The sequence below is a fragment of the Phasianus colchicus genome, chromosome 1 (assembly GCF_987193195.1).
Source record: "Phasianus colchicus chromosome 1, bPhaCol1.hap1.1, whole genome shotgun sequence".
NCBI classification, from domain to species: Eukaryota; Metazoa; Chordata; class Aves; order Galliformes; family Phasianidae; genus Phasianus; species Phasianus colchicus.
In genome coordinates this window covers 81752837-81772170 of record NC_143436.1, presented here as the reverse complement: position 1 = coordinate 81772170, position 19334 = coordinate 81752837, and the positions used below count along the sequence as shown (strand labels likewise).

Here is a 19334-nt window from a genome sequence, read left to right as displayed (position 1 = left end):
CTGTTGACAAACTCATGGTACTTCATGCACTTTCTGAGACACTTCTTACAGACAGACACCTTAGGTAGTGAACTGAAGTTAAGCAAGCTCAGTGAACAAGGGACATTATCTAAACATAATACCTTTCTTCAGTGAAAAATGTGAGAGAAATAAGGGCTGTGTACCAATAAATTTCAGTTTTGAGTTGTTGAGATAGGCTAGCTGCAAAGGCTACTTCTCTAGAACCTTTTAGTGAACAAGCAGCCTCTCTTATCTTTTTTGCATTCCCTGTGCAACAGTGTACTTAATTTTTTCAAATTTTTTCTTCCAAAAAGCTGTTAAGGATAAAGATGACCTAACATTTATGCCTTGTAACTTCAGCTATTTGAGGATACTGTGTGACTACAGCAATTGTTTCTTCTTCTAAAAAGCTGGCTTGGCACTTACTGGTTTGGTGACAGTTGAGCACGGGTATTCATTGCTTCTAGTTCTATCAATCTTACAAGTATACCTTGATCCCTATAAGAAGTATGCTAGTCTATGACTGTATCCTCTCCATTTGATCTCATCATGTACTTCTTGGTGTTGGAAGAAGTTGTCACTGCCTGTAACTACACAGGCAAATAGTGGGATACTGTGTGTCCCTGGATTAATTTTCTGCACTAGAATAAGAAATGGGTGGGTAGTGTTGATGTTTGCCACAGCAATCCCCCTTAACAGCTGCTATAGCACTGCTAATATTGAAGCTACGTGACTTTTCCTGGTAAACTTGTTTGACCTCTGTCTGGAATATGAGATACGGCTATTACTATATGTCAATAAGGGGTTAATTTAAATCCTTCCAGTTTTCTTGTAGAAAAAGATGTAACTTAGATCACTTTTTAAAGGAAATGCTATGAATTGTAAAAGTATTTGATGAGCATGGATTTAGTAGACTTTCCTTTATGATTATGATTTCCTTTATGATTTATGCATTGAACTGTACTGTTGAAAGGGCAGTTTTGTCCTGGGTCATGGATATATTCTAATGTTTTTGTTTTAATCTTCTAAGTTTAATGCAATTTATGCACTTTATTTTTACATGAGCGTGTAATAATTGAGGTTATGTTCATCAATGTACAAGATAACAGTGCTCATAACATTGTTTTTCATTCAGAGATAGCTTGTATCAGAGTGTGGGGTTAGTTTGAATAAGTTAATATTGTCCATAAAGCTTGGAAACAGAGTATACCTTTTGTGCAGGTACATTTGTGTCAAAATTATTGGCCCAGGAAGTTGATTGCTCTGATACTATATTCTAGTCTTCTCTTTCAGTGGAGGCTTAAATAGAATTTTGAGTGTGTCAGGTTTGTGTCTGATCTGCACTAACAAGCCTGAAGGAGAGGTTTTTCCTTCTTCGTATAACTTACCTATCGTTTCTAAAATTGCAGGCAAAGGCTACCAACATAACTTGTCTTTCTTTCAAAATCTCTCCTCATTTTTTTCACTGTCTCATAACTGCCTCTGATGAAATCTCCAGGAATTTTCAGATCATGAATTTACCTCAGTTATCATTAGAGTTCAAGCTTTTGCAGTGATAAACTATAAGAGATTGAACTGATAAATTAAAAAAAAATAATCTGAAATGCTTAAACTTTGGTATGTTGAACTATATATTATTACATCTTAGTCAGTGTAAAACCAGATTACAGGTAATTTTCTGAGTTGAAAAAAAAAAACACCCAAAGAAACAACAGAACACAAAACAGATGAACAAAAAGAACCAGCTAAAATTCCAATTCTGTTAGTGTTTCAAAATACTGAGGAGGGCCTATTTTGCTATCACTATGGCCAAGATAATCTGAATACTCGTGTTGTCATTTCTCCCTTTTGGAAAACACCTACAAACTATATTCTAGATTTTCATCATAGTCTGAATTTATCCTTGTAATGCCATGATGATGTTGCTCTATAAATCATACCATAAATGGTATTGTACATGTAAGGAATATAGGGAAAATAGGGAATGTAGAAAACCTATTCTAGTAATTCATGTTAGTCTGTTCCTATATCTAGCAAGGTTTCAGCCATACAAACTGTTTTCTGACACTTACTGAGATGATTTTATTTCCAGAGAACATAACTACTTATCCTCTGAACAAAAGAAAAAAATAAACACTGCCTGCCAGTGAGGCCTATCAAATAATTGCAAGAATTTTTTTTTTCTAACAGTGACTTTGTTGCAGAGAAAGAGTCACCTGAAGAGGCTTTATAGGTTGAAGACCTGAAGAGAGAGGACCTTCATCTGTATACTTTTTAGACTGCATAGAATACAGTAGATATGGTCACCTTGTCCTGCATTGCTACTTTGACTCATAAAGTTGACTTTATTTTTGCTAGCATTTGCTCTAACAGCACTGGCCTTGGCCATTACTGTCTCATGCGTTGTCACTATGACCACAAGGAAGCATCTTTTTGCCTAACAGTGAAGAATAACTCAAAACTTTTTCATTTGTCATTTCTGTGGCATGTAGCAGAGCTAGTACTTTACCAGAGGTGTTTGGTGCTTGTGATACTGCTTGGTCTTCTACTCTCTAGTAAGCAAACTGCCACTCTCCTTTCCTTCAGAATATTTGGAAATAGGTCTGTAAGAGAGGAGTAGTCAATAAGCCCAGCATGTCACTCCATTTACTCCAACCATATTTACATTTATTTTCTCAGCCCACAGGATCAGACATTTTGGATTGTTACCTGGTGTTTTGTGGAAAGACAGAACTTCCTAAGAGCCCATTGGTTAACCTTCAAAAACGATAAATCTATATTGTAACCTCTTGCCAAGCATGCAGGTTTCAATGCTTGAACACACCATTAACTAATGAATGAAGAAATGAAAGTTGTCAGAATTTAAGAGATTTCGGGCATCAAAAAAATTGGGAAAATTGGTATGTAGTTATGGTAGTGCCATAGCTACTTGATGTTTTCTTCCTTGGCTCTTTCCCACTGGGTGTGCTGGGAGGGACACAACTGATTAGGAAGGGCAAGAACATACTAGGCAGCAAGCTGGCTGGGCTTATCACTAAACTTTTAAACTAGATTTGTTGTGAAAAGGGGATGTACCACTTAGTGACAAAGAAGAACCAGAGAACACTGTCACTTTAGGAAGAAGCAGGGAAAAACCTCAGATTTGTCCCAGAGGGATTTGAAGGGCTCCTCCAAAAATGTGACATGGCCAGTAGCCCAGCTGAAGTGCCTCTACACCAGTGCATGCAGCATGGGCAATAAGCAGGAGTTGGTAGCCATTATGCAATTAGAAAACTATGACCTAATTGATATCACATAAACATGATGAGTCAGATCACACAACTGAAATACTGTGATTGAGGGCAGCAAGCTTTTTAGAAGAGATAAGGCAAAAGGGGCAAGGGAGTTACTCACTGCATTAAGAAATGGATAGACTGTGAAGAGCTGTCCCTGAGAAACAACCATGACCGGGTTGAGAAATGGTGAGTTAAAATTAGTGACCAGATCAAAAAAGGACGTTTGGTAGTTGAGATGTACTGCAGGCTGCCTGATCAAGGGGAGGCTGTTGAGAAGGCCTTCTTGCTTTAGTTGCACAATGCGTTATGCTCGCAGGCTCTCATCCCGATTTCATCTAGCAAGACACCTGCTGGGAAAACACCTCAGCGGGCTGCAAACAATCCAAGAGACTCCTAGAGTCTTTTGTGGATAACTGCCTGGTCCAGGCGTGGGACGTACCAACCAGACGTGAAGCATTACTAGACCTGATGCTCACCAGTGCAGACTAGATCATTAAAGAGGTTAAGATTGGAAGCAGTCTGGGCTGTAGCAACCATTCCATGGTTGAGTTTGTGATCTTGAGGAACGTGGGTGTGGCAAAGAGCAGAGGCAGAACTCTAAACTTCAGAAGAACAAGCTTCAGACTGTTTAAGGAATTATTGGATGAGATCCCCTGGGAAACTGTCTTTAGGGACAAAGGTTTAGAACAGAACTGACATGTCTTTAAGGATACCTTTCCAATAGTGCAAGAGCATAAGAAATCAGAGGAGGCAGGAAACTATCATGGCTGTGCAAGGACTTGCTGGTCAAACTGAGAGATAAGAAGGAAAAGTATAGACAGTGGAAGCCATGGATGGTTGGCCTGGGAAGAATACAGGGATGCTATCTGGACATGCAGAGATGGGATCAAGAAAGCCAAGGTGTGGATGGAATTGAACCTGGTGAGGGATGTGAAAAATAACGAGGGATTCTACAGGTACATCGATCAGAAGAGACAGGCCAAAGTGAGTGTACCCACTGATAAATGAGAAGGGAGAACTGGCTTCAACAGGCATGTAGAAGGCTGAGGCATTCAGCAAGTTCTTTCACTCATTCTTCACTGGCAGTCAGATATCCCATGCCTCTCACATCCCTGAACATCCAGTTGGAATTTGGAGAGCAAAATCTCTCCTACCATAAGGACAGAGCAAGTCTGAGGCTGCTTCATGAAGCTGACTATATACAAGTCTATGAGGCCAGATGACATGCACCCCAAGGTCCTGAAAGAACTGTCTGACATGGTTGCCAAACCACTCTCAATCATATTTGAAAAATCATGGCTGTCAGCTGAAGTCCCTGGTGACTGTGAAAAGGGAAACATCACTCTTGTTTTCAAGAAAGAAAGAAAGGAAAATCCAGGGATCTGCGGGCTGGTGAGCCTCATATCTATGCCTGGGAAGTTCATGGAGCAGATCCTCCTGAAAGAGATGTTAAGGTATGTGCAAGATGAGGAGGTGATCCAAGGCAGCTAGCACAGCGTCACCAAGGGCAGATCATACCCGGCCTATCTGGTGGACTTCTGTGATGGAGTGGTGGCATCAGTGGACCAGGGAAGATGAACTGATGTTACCTACCTGGATTTTTGCAAAGCCTTTGAACAGCATCCTTATCTCTAAATTGGAGAGAAATAGATTTGAAGGTTGGACTACTAGTATTTAAAGAACTGGTTGGATGGTCAGATGGAAGCTGGTCATGAGAGGTGTTGCCTGAGGATTCTGTTTTGGAAGTGGTGCGCTTCAACATCTCCCTTCAATGATACAGACATTGGGTGTGAGCACCCTCAGCAAGGTGGCTGTTGACATCAAGCTGAAATGTGCAGTTTCTACAATAGAAGGAAGGGATGCTATCTGGAAGGACTTGGACAAGTTTGAAAATTGAGCCCATTTGAACTTCATGAGGTTCAACAAGGCCAAGTGCAAGGTGTTGGCTCCATGTAATCAGAGATATGCTTTTATGTAGATTGGGAAAGAACTCATTGAGAGCAGTCTTGAGGAGGTCTTGGAGGTCATGGTGGATTAAAAACTTGACATGAGGCAGCAGAGTGTGCTTGCAGCTTGAAATTCCAAGTGTATCCTGGGCTGCAACAAAAGTGGAGTGCCCAGCAGAGTGAGAGAAATGATTGTCCTATTCTGCCATTGTGAGGCCCCACTGGGAAACCTGGCTTCTCATAGAACTTTATAGAGCCTTGTTTTCTCAGTCACTCTAATCTGTACTGTTTTCTCAGTCACTCTGATCTGTACTCTCCCTAGTACTTGAGGAATTCTGTGCTCAAATATTTCACTTATGCTTTATTTTCTTCTACTTTCTTCTACTTTTCTTCTACTTTCTATTTTTGCCTTTCTCTAGGGCTTAGATCTAGTTGCTTTCTACATGGTGCCTTAAAACCAGCTTAAAGAAATGCCTATAACGAAGTATCTGGCATCAACAGTAGTGTGTTCCATTCACAATGACTTCCTATATGGTTGTTTTCCCAGAACCTATTCATACTTTCCATCTGTTGTATCTCTGCTTTTGTTTTTAATTGAATTCAACAGTGTTTTTATTCTCAATATGACATTTCTTAATGACAACATCCAAATTTCCAATCTTCTTGACAAACCAGCTCTAATAGCAGTGAGTGGAAACAAAATGCAGTATTTATACTATAGCTACATGAAGCAAAATGTTTTTGTATGTACACATTTTCACATGCAATATAATTTGCTATATGAAAGTAGTAGTTACTGAGCTGTAGCTCTGGTAGCGTTTCATGAGTTCTGTAAACTAACTAAATTAGCTAAATAATTGCTTTATATAATCTTATTTGTAGTACAGTCATTATGTCTACCCTTAGGAGAAATTGTTTACAGATCCTAGTGACTGGCAGCCCCTTTACATGCAACACTGCTCTAGTGCACCAGAAAACATTGCTGTTATTTGTTTGTTTATGGTTTTCCTGAAGATATAAGAAGAAGCATGTCAAGTAAAGCATTGATCTACCTTTGGCATATTTCTTCTTCGTCTTAATGTGCAGCATGGACAGCTAGCTTTGAGTTCTTAGCCACATTCCTGCACTAGGGGAGAGCAAATATCACTTCAAGAGAAGCAGGAAGGTTATACTGCCAGTGAAGATTTATCATGTCCCTCTCTTATATCCAGCAAGATGGTAGGTTCAGATGAATAAGGGAAACACCATGTGGAATGGAGAAAGTTAAGACTCATTCATTTTTCTCTCCTGCTCCATCTGAAGTGGAATTTTGTATCAGCATATCATCCCTGAGACATGTCCTCCAACATGGATTGCATGTCTCTTGCCAAGCCAAACTAACAGCTTTGTGCTGCACCTTGTGAATATTCTTTGTTGTTTAGACCAAAGAGGAATCAGTTCTGATGCAAATGCTTTGTGTGATGTGGATAAAAATAGTATTTCTTGGAACACTGGAAGGGTAGTGCAGAAAGACTGACAGGGAGCAGGCTCTGCAATCTTAGAAAGCTTCAGTAACATCGGCTGTCATCACTCGAAAAATTCCATGTGTAACATTATCTGTGATAGCAAATCTGAAATGAGTTTTAGGCTATTAGTTGTTCAAAAAAAATTCTTACTCATTTCCTCACAGAGTTAGTACTATGATTGCCAAACTTAGTAAAGACTTTTCTTCTACCTGTATAAAGTCAAAACTGATAGCTGTTGAGCAGTTAAGGTATTTGTGCTGGGTGGACCCTTGCTGGCTGCAAGGCCCTGACACAACCACTGCCTCATTCCCCTTCCACAGCAGGTTAGGGGAAGTAAATAAGATGGAAAAGTTCATGGGTGGAGATGAAGACTGGGAGTTCAACTACCAGTTACTGCCAATGGGCGAAACAGACTCAATTTGGGGAAAATAAAATTTGTTTCATTGCCATTTAAAAATAGAACTGGATGCTGAAAATTAAGACAAAATTTAAAGCAGCACAATGGGATGTGGAATGGGGTGTTACAATAAGTCCATAACAGTTCTTCTCTGTCTCTCTTTCCTCATACTTTTTTTCCTGCATCATCACGGGATCTTCCCATGAACTAGTCTTTAGGAGCCAGAGTGGGCTCCCCATAGGTTGTAGCTCATTCGTAAAATACCCAGCTGCTTCATTGTGGGGTCCTCCAGAGGCTACTGTCTGGAGATATGGTCCTCCTTCAGCTCCAAATGGACAACCTAATTCACCATAGTCTTTTTAATGACCTGCAGGGGAACTTATGCTCCAGCCCCTGGTGCACCTCCTGCATTCCTTCATTGATGTTAGTGTCTGCAGGGCAGTTTCTCACAATTGTTGTCCTTACTCCTTACTGCCTGTGCAGCATTTCACCCATTTTTAAATACGTTTTCCCAAGGCACCTCAAACTTCGCTACTGGGCTAAGCTGCATCCTGCACTGGATCTTCTGGAGCTGTCTGTGTCCAGCACAAGCCAGCCCCTGGCCTTTTCTCACAAAGGCCACCCCTGCAGCCTCCACACTACCAGTACCTTGCATCCTACACCCAGTATTTGACGCAAATGAGCTAACAAGAACGGAATCTAAAATTGCTGGTGTAGGTGTGAAAGCAGTAGAATGCTTCATTGAGCTTTTTGAATGAGTAACATACCTTCCAGACTAAAATAATAAAATTGGAAGAAACTTGACCTAGTTAGTTATAATACAAAACAACTACCTTATTACAGTACTGAAGAGTAAAGTAATATAAATATTAAGGTAATACTTGATATTCAATATAGAGGAACAAGAATGCAGAAAAATAAAATTTCCTAAATTGGGTGTACAGGTGCTGTGATTGGCAGTAACTTCACAGAGATTGTATGTGAAGCACTCACTTGGCAAAATTGACCAAATATCTAGGAGCCTAGTAATAAAACTCACTTTACTCCTAAAACAACAAAAAGTGTTGAATCTCATTAAAAGCAGGACAAAATTTTATTATACTTTTTCAGATGCAAACATTCCAGAATCCTCCAAATACTGTGATACAATAGATTCAAGACAGAGAAATGAAGTAGGAAAATGGGCTGTATGAGTGACATTGCTCCTTTTAGCTGAAGTCTCAGTATGGAAATTAAGGAGTACTTCCTTGGAAGAATAAGATAAAAATAAGACTGGTAGTGGAAAAACAGTTTTGTATCATTTTCAAAGGAGGTACTATCTTGTGACAATACAAGTATAACTAGCCTATCATTAGTTGTAGAGTGGCTACAGCTCTCATGTAACACTTTGCTTTTACTCAAAACTAAATGAACTTGTTCTTTAGTGAGCAGTGGCACATACATCTTAAAAAGAAAACAGTGCTTGTGCAAATGTACCTAAGTTGTTCTTGACTTTTACAGCTAGCGGATACAAAGAACAGCTTACATGGGATCACCCTGCGTCTTAGAAGGACAGTACACACTTTCCCTTGCTCCCTCCATTTTCCTCAGTTTTGCTAACATTCCTGGTCAAATATCAGCACTTGTATTGCCAAACTACCCAGTCTGCATCATGGTCAGTTCAGTGGGTTGGAATAACTGGCCAAAACCAGCATGCCATGCCTGCCTGCATCATTTTATCTGTTGCCAGCTGATGTTGCCATGACTGATGTTTGCTTGGCTCTGCTCCCTTTTCTGTAGCACTTATCAACAAGGTTTGTTGTCTGACTAACTGGACCATTTTAACAGTAAGGAACAGTGCCCATAGAAATGCAAAAAGGGAGAGAAAAATGGATTCACAGTGCGTTGGAGTGGTTCTTATCTGTCTAAAATGGAAAATTCCTTGTGCTGCCTCTCACTCTTTCCATTATAGCTTACTCAGTTGCACAAGTTCAGCTTGAGGTTGTCCCTTTTGGGGAGCTGACTGGGATAAGAATAGCCAGATCTCCTGTTACCTGCATTTCTGCAAAATAAATAAATAAATAAAATGGTTGCATGCTATGATTTAAGCCAAGTGTGTACCTGCTGCTGTCACTATTAAAGGCACTCTGTACAGAACGTATATACTGTAAATAGGCTTTCCCCTGCTTTCTGCTGATCTCTCTTCTGTGCTGGGATATGTTGCAAATTGTTCTTTGTGGAAGCCTTACTAACCTAGACATCATGCAGAAAAGTAACATGTACATGTAACTGAGGAAACATGATCTGCAAAAGCAGATGATGGCATGGGATCACCTCATGAAGAAGGTTCACCATGTGAACATGCTGCAAGATTGCCACTAGCTCTGCCTATTCAGCTAGCAGTAATGTTAAAATACTTGTAAAGCAGTAAGGTATAGTCTTTCTTGGAAGTCTGTCTGGTGTTTAGATGATTGCTTTGGGAAGGAGGATACAGATTACTCTGCGATGTTTTAATGTTCAGGACGCCTGGAAATTTTTGTATACTACTCTCATTTTTGATTGGGAATTGGTCCTGGTAGAATAAAGTGGTTGATGTCCAGTTTTTCTGTAGTTCAGTATTTGAATACTGTTATGGAAATCCTTTGAGTAGTCTGGCTGGAAAAGCTTGTTTTGATTTTTCTTTAATTTTCTTGCAGAATTTTTTTCAATTTATTGGCTAAGTCATTTTACATGTGGCTTCCAGATAAACTTTATGGGCCTTGCCAATCTCTGACTTATTTCTTTTTCTGGTGGCCTTTGATAAATCCAGATCAGTCATGTAAGTAGGGAGAGCAAGTCTAGATCCTGAGCTGAACTGCAGGGGATGTGTGCTCTGATCCAGAACATAAGTGAAGGAAAAGTCCTGTTCTGCATGTCAAATAGCCTGAAGCTTTGTGAACTTAGTGCTGGTCTTTTTTCTCTGTATAACTGCCGGGGTGTAAAGGTCTGGTCAGAAAAGATGGCAGTTCAAAAATCTTCATCCGTGCCTTCGTTTTCCTACTTGCATTTGCTGTCAGGTGCTGGATGGCAATGACTTGAGCAGCAGTCCCTTACTAAACTGCATAAGAAGTTGATGGTACCTGTTACAAAAATAGAGGGAACAGCAAGAACAGAAAGTAAACTTTACAGAAACTTGTAAAGGATGAGTTTTATGGCTGGGGAGCTATACTGAGTATGCATTGCGGATGCAACTGTAGTAGTTGGTCTGAAAACATAAGGCTTTATTGAACAAAGGCAAGACGCTTTATTTCCAGAGTCCCTTTCATTCCAAGAAGCTGCCTGCTGGAGAAGTGTGTTTGAGATTACTGAATCTCTGTCATTAATGAGATCAGAACTTAGTGAGGCTTGATATTAGTTACAGAAATGAATCTAGTGAAGACTGCTTATCCTTGGCAGATTAACCTTGAAATCAACTGAGAGCAGGGCGGGCAGAAAGTGAGGGAGTGAACAAAAGCAAAGGCAAAAAAGCTTTAGAAATTAGGGGGAAAAAATCTATAATGGGGTGAAAAGTAAGTTGTTATTTTTTTAAAAAAAGAAGAAAGCATTCTTCATTGAGGGGCTTTACCTGTAACAGAGCAAGAAGGAAGTAGAGTTGAACATGAAAGTGTATAGATTATTTTCAGATAACTGTCTTCCCCAATGGACTTTTTATATTGACTTTTAAGTTGTTGGAGATGCATGTTAACACACCTAGCAATTAAGGTAAGCATCTAGCTCTTTGTACAAAGAAAAGTTTCACAGATTTGAATTGATTTTTGTCTTGCAGATCCACTAAAACTCATCCTGGACCAGTTGTACATTTAAGTGATAGCCCAAGAGATGAAGGGAAAGTGAGTACAACTAATGATACAACATACTGCAACATTTTATAGCCTGCATCGACCTTAATAACTCTTTCTCTGATATTATAATCTGCTTTCATTCATTATATATATGTGTAGGGTCACTTTTACTATTTTACAGTTTTTATGAAAAAAAATCTCTTTGGATAACTTTATGAGTAAAAAATTATAATATGTAGACAACATCTCTTGAAACCTACAGCCAGTCAAAATTGTCAAAATTGTTCCTGATTAAATAAATGTGATTTTTGCTTAATTAAGAACAGAGACTGTCAGGACTCTGGTATTTGCAGAACGCATGTATACATTATAGTAAGCTTCCATAAAATTATAAATCGTTTCTTACACAAGAATAATTATGATAGCAACCTACATTTGGAACTTGCTGTTGTTCTTTAGCGGAGTCGAGAGTAGCAAAGAGCTGTCAATAAGTGAAAGCAAAACATGTAATCGAAGTGTGATTCGTATCATGAGAAGGCAAAATCTGAGTTGGCTTTGTTTGTATGGTAGCTTTTTGAAAAAGAAATTTGGTTGCCAGAAATGTTTTATTTATATGCTGCTACTAAATTTTTTAGCATTCTGCCCATGTGGAAGGGCACTTAGCTAGTTTGTTCTTTTTTGATCACTTTTGAGAATTGCATTTCAGTGAGCATTTATAAAGGACTCCAATTTACAAATGATGTATCTACTTGAAAGTGTGTCTTATGTAACTGCTGATGATTATTGGAAACTAGAAGCATTTGGAGTTTGTATTACTGATACAGGGTACATTATGCTGAAATGAATATGGCTACCCAGGATGACACTGGAGGCTACATCTGAATTTCATTTGCGTAGTCGGTCCTTGGAGTTATCCATATTGCAGGGTGAACTATATGCAGACAATGCAGTTGCTGGCCAGTCCTCCAACAGCCTGGATCTCCAAGCTTTTCTGAAAGAATCACAGTAGATGAAGTGATTTAGAATAGAGCCAATGAAAGTAATTAAATGCTATGGAGCATAGTGTCAGCCTCAAACCAGAAGTCATCAAGAAATTCTACTTAACTATTGATGCTGAAATACCTGATAAAAATCAAGTTTTATTGGTCAAGTACAAGTCTTGTTTGTTGCATTCCAAAGAAGCTGTTACTGACCCACCTAAAGCACAATGTACAGTGAGAAAAATACCAAAAGAAAGAAAATTCTCTGTGAGTATATATCTCTTGAAGGAAGTCATGCACCATGTTACAACAAAAACCTGAAATATTTTGACTTCAGCTGAAAGGAAGATGAAAAGATCTCAGTAAAGGAAGTTGGAGAAAAGTTTACTTGGAAACACAGTTGCTTATTGGTCGGAGAATGCATTTGAAACGTCTGGGCTCTGATGAAGGATTGTCATATGAGCAGGGCTCTGGTAAAAGCAAAATCAGGTGGATCCCTATTGAAAACAAACATCGGAAATGTATGGGGAGAGAATGAAAGATGTACTGAAACCATCCCTGTGCTGCTGTTTATATCATTGATGAATTGAGGATGGTGTAAAGAACCAATTGGTCCTAACAAAATACTTGCAGATTTGCAGAATGTGGAATCAACAGTTTGATATTTAATGGAAGATATCAGTAAAAGGTTCACAGAGACAAAGGAGGAGGTTGAACCCTGAATCAAACGACATAGTTCCAGTGAAAAGGTACAATAGTAAAGAGGGGGGAAAAAAAATTTCCAATTATTACATCAAATTTGAGTTGAAAGAATGAAAGAAAAAAAACCAAACCTTTCTTCAGAGTGAAAAATATGGAAGGAATAAAACAAACAAATCCAATGTTTGGGGTTTTTTTGTTCAGCATAGTTATAAACAACCTAGAAGAGGGTAAACTGTCATGTAATCAGGTTTGCTGGACTTTAGGAGAATGAGAAACTCAGCTGTAAAATGGCAGCTTAAATAATGTCTTTTGTAAGTATTTGGTGTAAACAATGTCAAGTGATATGTGTGGAGGATGAGAATATTTCTAACTTCATATCTATGACAGTGGGTCTCAGGTGATCATTGCTGCTTAGTATCAGGATTATAGAATGGAGACTGATTTCTCAATGAAAATATCAGCTCAGTGCTCAGTAGTGATCAAAAAATATAATAAGAGGCACTATTTAGAGCAGAATAGAGAAAACAGGCCTATTGCATAAATGCATGGTTGACTTGTCTGCTGAGTACTGAATAAAAAACTCTTGCTCTTCTATCTCAAAAGAGATGTAATCAAGCTCAAAGAGATTCAGGGAAGGGACAACATTTTCTACATGATACACAGTTAAGTCAGACAAGAAAATTATGGAACAATATCTGACTGTGATCCTGAATTTGAAAATAATAATTGTGATGAAGAGGAGAACAGTTCATAGTCTCTTTCAATATAAAAGCTAGAAGAATATTCTGGGTAACAATTCAGTCATAATCATTGCTGGAAATATAGATGTTCTTATACTCTATAAGGATATTGCACTCTGCCAGGATCCAGTAGTGTATATTTCTCTGTGATATCATAAAATTGATTACTGTTCTGCACGTTTCCCTAAAGTAGACAGGAAGCACTCCCCTATGAGGCTGATGTAATGAGTATTGAGAGACCTGAAACACAGACCAAATCTTACTGAAACTAGGATCTCTTTTTGGAAGCCAGGGGAAACTTTGCATGAGCTGTATATTCATTTTTCCAAAAAAAAAGAAAAAAAGAAAAAGAATCCTTAAAGTTCAATACTTGATATCAGTGACTGATGACCAGTATTTCTGTGCCGAAAGATTGAATGTAATTAATTCCAGAAGACTTTGACCTTCCAAACAAACTATCAAGGCAGGTTTTGGAGACGGTCTCTGTTACGAATCTAGCAAGTGATGGTTGGAAGACAGACAACAAAGAGAATCTGGGCTTTTAGCCTGCCACTTAAGAACAATTTGGGGACCTAGTGATTAAGTTCATGAAATGTAATTGCCTGCCATATCAGTGAGTTAGTGTGCATTAGGAACAGATTGAAGTACACAGATATTTGTAAGTGGCAGATCTGTAGCAAACAGTGTTTTTCTTGCTGACACAGAAGACGACATTAACTGCAATGATCTGCAGTTTCCCAGAAACTGGAGAAAGCTTAATAGGAAAAGGTTTAATGTTATCAACTATCAGCTTGTGGACTAAACTTCCTATCTCTGAGTCTGTGTTCTGAGATCTAATAACACCTAAATATAGAGTGCGCTTGGCAGGCTTTTTTTTTTCTCCCCACAGAAATTTTGTGCTACCAGGACAAAGAGAGGGCTGCCTGGCAGGTACCAGGATGGAAGTTGTTGATTGCAAAGGAGAAATCTCCCTTAAATACTGACATCAAAACCATTTCAGGGATAAGAATTTGTGGTCAACTCTGCTAGACATGGAAGATTGTGCCAGGACTCCTCCATCATTGAAATTCTGTGCAACCTACTGTATGATTCTTAATTATTAAGTATGAGAAATTAAACAACGGGTCAGAAACACAAGATGAAAAGATAACTTTTTGTTTTCTTCCTAGACTCCTTTTATATGTATCAATACGTTTATGGTTTTCTGTTAATGTTTTCTCCTACAGCTGTATGTACAGATTATGGGTTTTTTTTTTACAGCGTTGACTAGCATAGAGCTTGTCTTACAGATCTCTGAAGTGCATACAATAAGCAAGAGGAGTGAGAAGGCTTGGGTTTTCTGTACTTCAGACAGATTACAGTTTAGAGTATCATAAATACACTGAGAATGAGACTAATCATATTCAACCTGTTGGAATTCTGACTTTATTGTCAAACCACACTATTACTAGTCAAGCAGCAGAGCTACCCTCTGAGAATAGTAGATAGAGATTGCAGCTATGCAGCAGTTCTGTGCATCTTTCAACTTCCCGTGAAGCTCAATGCTTTCTGTCTTGCAGTTCTATAGTGCTGTTGTGCAGTGACATTTTAGTGATACATGATATAGAAAGCTGCATCTCATAGGTGATATTTTACGTTTTAGTAATTACCTGGAGCACAATGTCTTTGCAAAAGAGTGATAAAAATCAAAAACCAATCCTGTTTCACTGGGGAGGAATGCTTATTATGAAACAAGGTCACATACTAAATGCTTTTCTATTCCTTTCCTGTTTATAATTGTATAAATCTGAGAAAGAAAACTGGTAGATCCAAACCAAACTCAACTGGTTTGGTACCCAGCTGTAATGCAGTAGTGAAGACAGTAAGAGAAGCACTCAGAATCTGTATGATATATACTACGAATATAAAAAATACAAAAAGGAAAAAAGAAGACAGATAATCTTATGTACCTAAAATGCTGGAAACTCCAAATAGTGCAGCATCAAATGGACCTCCATAAGGGCACAGCACACTCTGCCTATGCATAGTTAGGCTGTTACGTGAATCACTAAGTTCTGAATATACAACTGTCTCTGTTTAGAATCACTACACTGGCAGTGAAAGAAGTTGCAGTAAGGCCCTTTGTTCATTTTCCTGTTGGCAGTCCTCTATGTCACATTACCATATGGCAACCTGACACCAGTACTATCCAGTTTACTATATGATTTCTGAACAGTGATGTCTTTTCTCATTTACTCTGCTACAGAATCCCAGATGGACCTGTCCAGGGCAAAAATATTAAATATTCTGAGATTTCTCTAAGACTGTTTGTGTTTTGTTAGGGAACAAAATTCCTAAATAATTTGGTATTTTTCCTATTCAGGTATTATATGTATTTAACTGTAAGTCATTCCAAGAACGCGTAATGCATCTCCATGTAAAAAATATTCTGACAATACAGAAAATTATATCAAGTAGAACTCAGAGTATTCCCAGACTCTGTATACTGTAGTATTGATGTATTAAAGATGCTTAACTTGGAAAAAAAAGAGTTTTGTTTTGCAGTCCAGCAGTTTAACTTTTATGACTTACACAAGCTGTAGTCAGTAACAGCAAAGATTCTGGTAAAGTTTCACAGACTAAGAGATAGTCTTGTCATCTTGTCATTCTTTCCCTCAAATTCTTGATATAAAAAATGTGAATTCTTGCTTGCCTTCTGTGATCCATGTATTTTTGGACAAAGAACAATTGCAGGTATCACTGCCCCATGTACATGAATAGTCCATAATCAAAATGTGTTAGTCTTCCAGTATTCTCACTCTCATTCTTCAGAACTGATTCTTAGGAAGATAAGCTCCATGGGAAACAGTTTGCAGGACTTCTAAGCACGCCAGGCTTCACACATTCCATAAGATTTATAACGAACTAAATTCAAATGAAAAGTACTCAATACAGCAGCTGATGTAAAATTTAGTTATTTTTAGTACAAACAAGGAGAAAGCATTGTGTTCATTCTTACTTTTTTCCTAAGCATTGCTTTTCTTCTCTATCATATTTTGCTTAATCTTATTGGTATTTCTCAGGTATGTGGGATTGTATGATGTTCTAATTCTGGAAGTTAAAAATTGCATACAGGTTAACTTGCTTTCAATTTCTAGAAAAGTAAGCAATTTATTTTCTGCAACAGGATTTCTTCAAAGCGTTTAAAAGAAGTAGAAAGCAGAAATTAAAGGAATATAGGTAGCTGAGAGAGAGTTTAATCTGGCTACTCTTTGATTTGATGTAATTTAGGAAAACTCTTAGATGTGAAATAGTTGTCCCTTCAAATAAGGAAGGAAGAGAGCCACTGAGAGGAACATGCTGTATTAATATTTCTTCAACAGACAAAAAATTGTGAAGACAGTCCACATACATAACCTTGCATAAAAAATGATCTATGAAGCACATTTTTATTTCTGTATCAGGACTGGAATTGTCTGTCATTACAAGTGAATTACAGTAAAAGATAATTTGAATGCAGGGTATTACGTACATTATAATCTACAGTCTTGTGCATCAGTTTGGCATTTTTTATATTGTTTATTTTTTGAAATATGCCTTAAAACCATGAATAACTATATGTGTATTTGAATATGAAACTGTAATCAGGTCTGTTTCCCTCCTCCAGCTATTGATAGGCTATGAAAATGGGACTGTAGTATTCTGGGACTTACGATCTAAAAGAGCTGATTTGAGAGCTTATTATGATGAGGTAAGCAACTTCCATTAATTCATAAATACTGTTATTCAGCCGCTATATTTCTTACCAAACAGATGAAATTTTGTCTTAAAACACTGTGTGTTCTCGAAATACTGTTTCTGCTCTGCTTTTGGGCAACTTACTGGCAATATAAATCAGAACTTGAGTTCTCTGGCTGTAATACATTAGCTTCTTTTGAGTGTGATACAACACAGAGTCATTTCCCCCTAATTCTAACAGATTCATCTGCTTCTTCATTCCCTAATTGAACAGAATGTAGTAATGAGCTAACCTGCAATATAGCTACATAAGAAATGTTATTATTTGTCTGAATATTACTAGAACATCAACTAGAATGAAAGTCAAATTACTTTGTAGGGCTATCTGTATTATCCGGTAGTCAAAATCTACACAAAAATTTTTCAGAATTGTATTCTCACTCTAATCAGAATATCGACTCTTGCTGTTTGAAAGCAGATTATATCAAACACGGGTACAGTTTTTGTAACAATAAAAAGTATTTAAAAAATAGATATATGCCTATTTTGATTGTTTCTCTTACTGCCTTATTAGATGGAAGGTGTGTACACATTCATGAAGACTGCATTAAAACTGAACTTCAGGGTTAACATTCTGATCCTGCACACAGCAAATGTTCTACTGACAGGGTAATTATGAGTTTAAACAGGCCAGCATTTAAGCCTCAAGATATATCCCAGTAAAACTGACAGTCTGCCTGTGCATACACTTGGGAAAATGCAGCATTCTACTCCTTGAGACTGGATAAACTTTTTCTTTTCACAGGTCTTCTCGTAAGGAAGGGTGTGTGTTCATACACTGTCCTCTCGTGCTCAGGAAGAGAGAACATAGAACAGGGCCCTTATAATCCTGCTTCCTTTCTTTTTAATAGCTTGCTAAGTCAGAGTTATTGAGTGCTGAAAATTTGTTACAGTTTAATTGTTCCACATTTTTCAGTACTCAGGAATTATTTTTTTCTCATTTTATAAGTCATGTGCTTCCCTCCTCAATGGTTACTTGCTGTGTCGTTGTTCCACTCTGTGCAACTTTTGATGGCTTCCCATTGTCTACTGATATATTTGAAAGATTCTTCTACCATCTTTAAAGGGATGTGTGAACTTGCAACTTGTGCTTTGTTCCAGACTTGCTACAGATTGAAAATATTCCAGATCTGCTACAATTCCCGTAGGAAATCCTTAGAAAAGGTTTCTGTTACAATACTGAGTTATACAGGTTTTATGAGTCACATATTATTAGTTCAGCATGTGCCAGCTAGTATTTGGCACCAAAACAAAGGATTGCAAACCTAAGATTTATCATAGATATTTGTCATCTAAGATTAGAGTTGAGAAATACTAATACCCTTCATCATTCTGTGTGGACTGATGCAAGGGCCCTGTGTTCCCTGACTTCTTACCAGTCTTTGGGGATTGTTATTTTGGCCAGCAGACAGCAGTTTCAAGGTATCTGTGTGATTTCTGATTAAGTGGTATGATTGTTCTGTACCTTCACTAAATATCAAAGTGCCTCTTTGAACAGAGTATGAATGAGGTTAATCTAGACTCATTTCTTCTATTGCTATTATACATAGGTCACTCCAGAAGTAAGGTGTCTTAGTTACAGCTGGGATGGAATTGTTTTCTTCAGAGCGTCTGGTATTACGCAATGTTTTTGGTTCTAGAAGAGTGTCAGGATCTTATTGTCTGCTGTTTATTTCCATGGAAACTACAACAGATACAAAGAGCACAATAACGCTATTTGATAGAGCAAATTCTCAGCTGCAAAACACTCTTTTTCAGTGTAGTCACTACCAGTATCTATGCATTTTCACCAACCAGGAACAACAGCCTACATGTCACACTCATAATAATCTGCCCCCGTGGAGGTGTCCCACTGTTTCACAGATGCTGTGATGGTATCATTGCTAGGAAAATGAGTCCATGCAATCCATCTTTCATCAGTCCAAACAGATGGAAGTCAGAAGATGCCAAATTCAGGCTATACAGTGGATGGGGTAGGACAGTCCAGCTAAGATTGGCAATGTGCTCCACAGTCTTCAAATTGGTATGGGACCTGGTATTATTGTGTTGCAAGAGAAAAGGATTCTTCTTCTCTGGACTGGCTCTGGAAGTTTGAGCCTTCAGCTTAATCACTGTCACAGTGTAGGAGGTGAGAGCTGATGGTTTGGGCATGTTCCAGGAAATCCAGGAGGATCATCCCTTTCCTATCCCAAAAGACGGTGCATATCACTTT

General features: G+C 38.2%; 1 protein-coding gene across 7 annotated transcripts in view; it reads left to right on the top strand.

The window, feature by feature from the left end:
- STXBP5L (syntaxin binding protein 5L) overlaps positions 1–19334 on the top strand; it is a 184332-nt gene that overhangs the window by 86809 nt on the left and 78189 nt on the right. For all 7 annotated transcript variants that reach the window (XM_090150135.1, XM_090150141.1, XM_090150125.1 and 4 more), the window contains exons 6-7: positions 10908–10971; positions 16992–17075. In XM_090150135.1, the coding sequence (XP_090006261.1) occupies positions 10908–10971; positions 16992–17075 (148 nt within the window). The remainder of the gene's footprint in view (positions 1–10907; positions 10972–16991; positions 17076–19334) is intronic.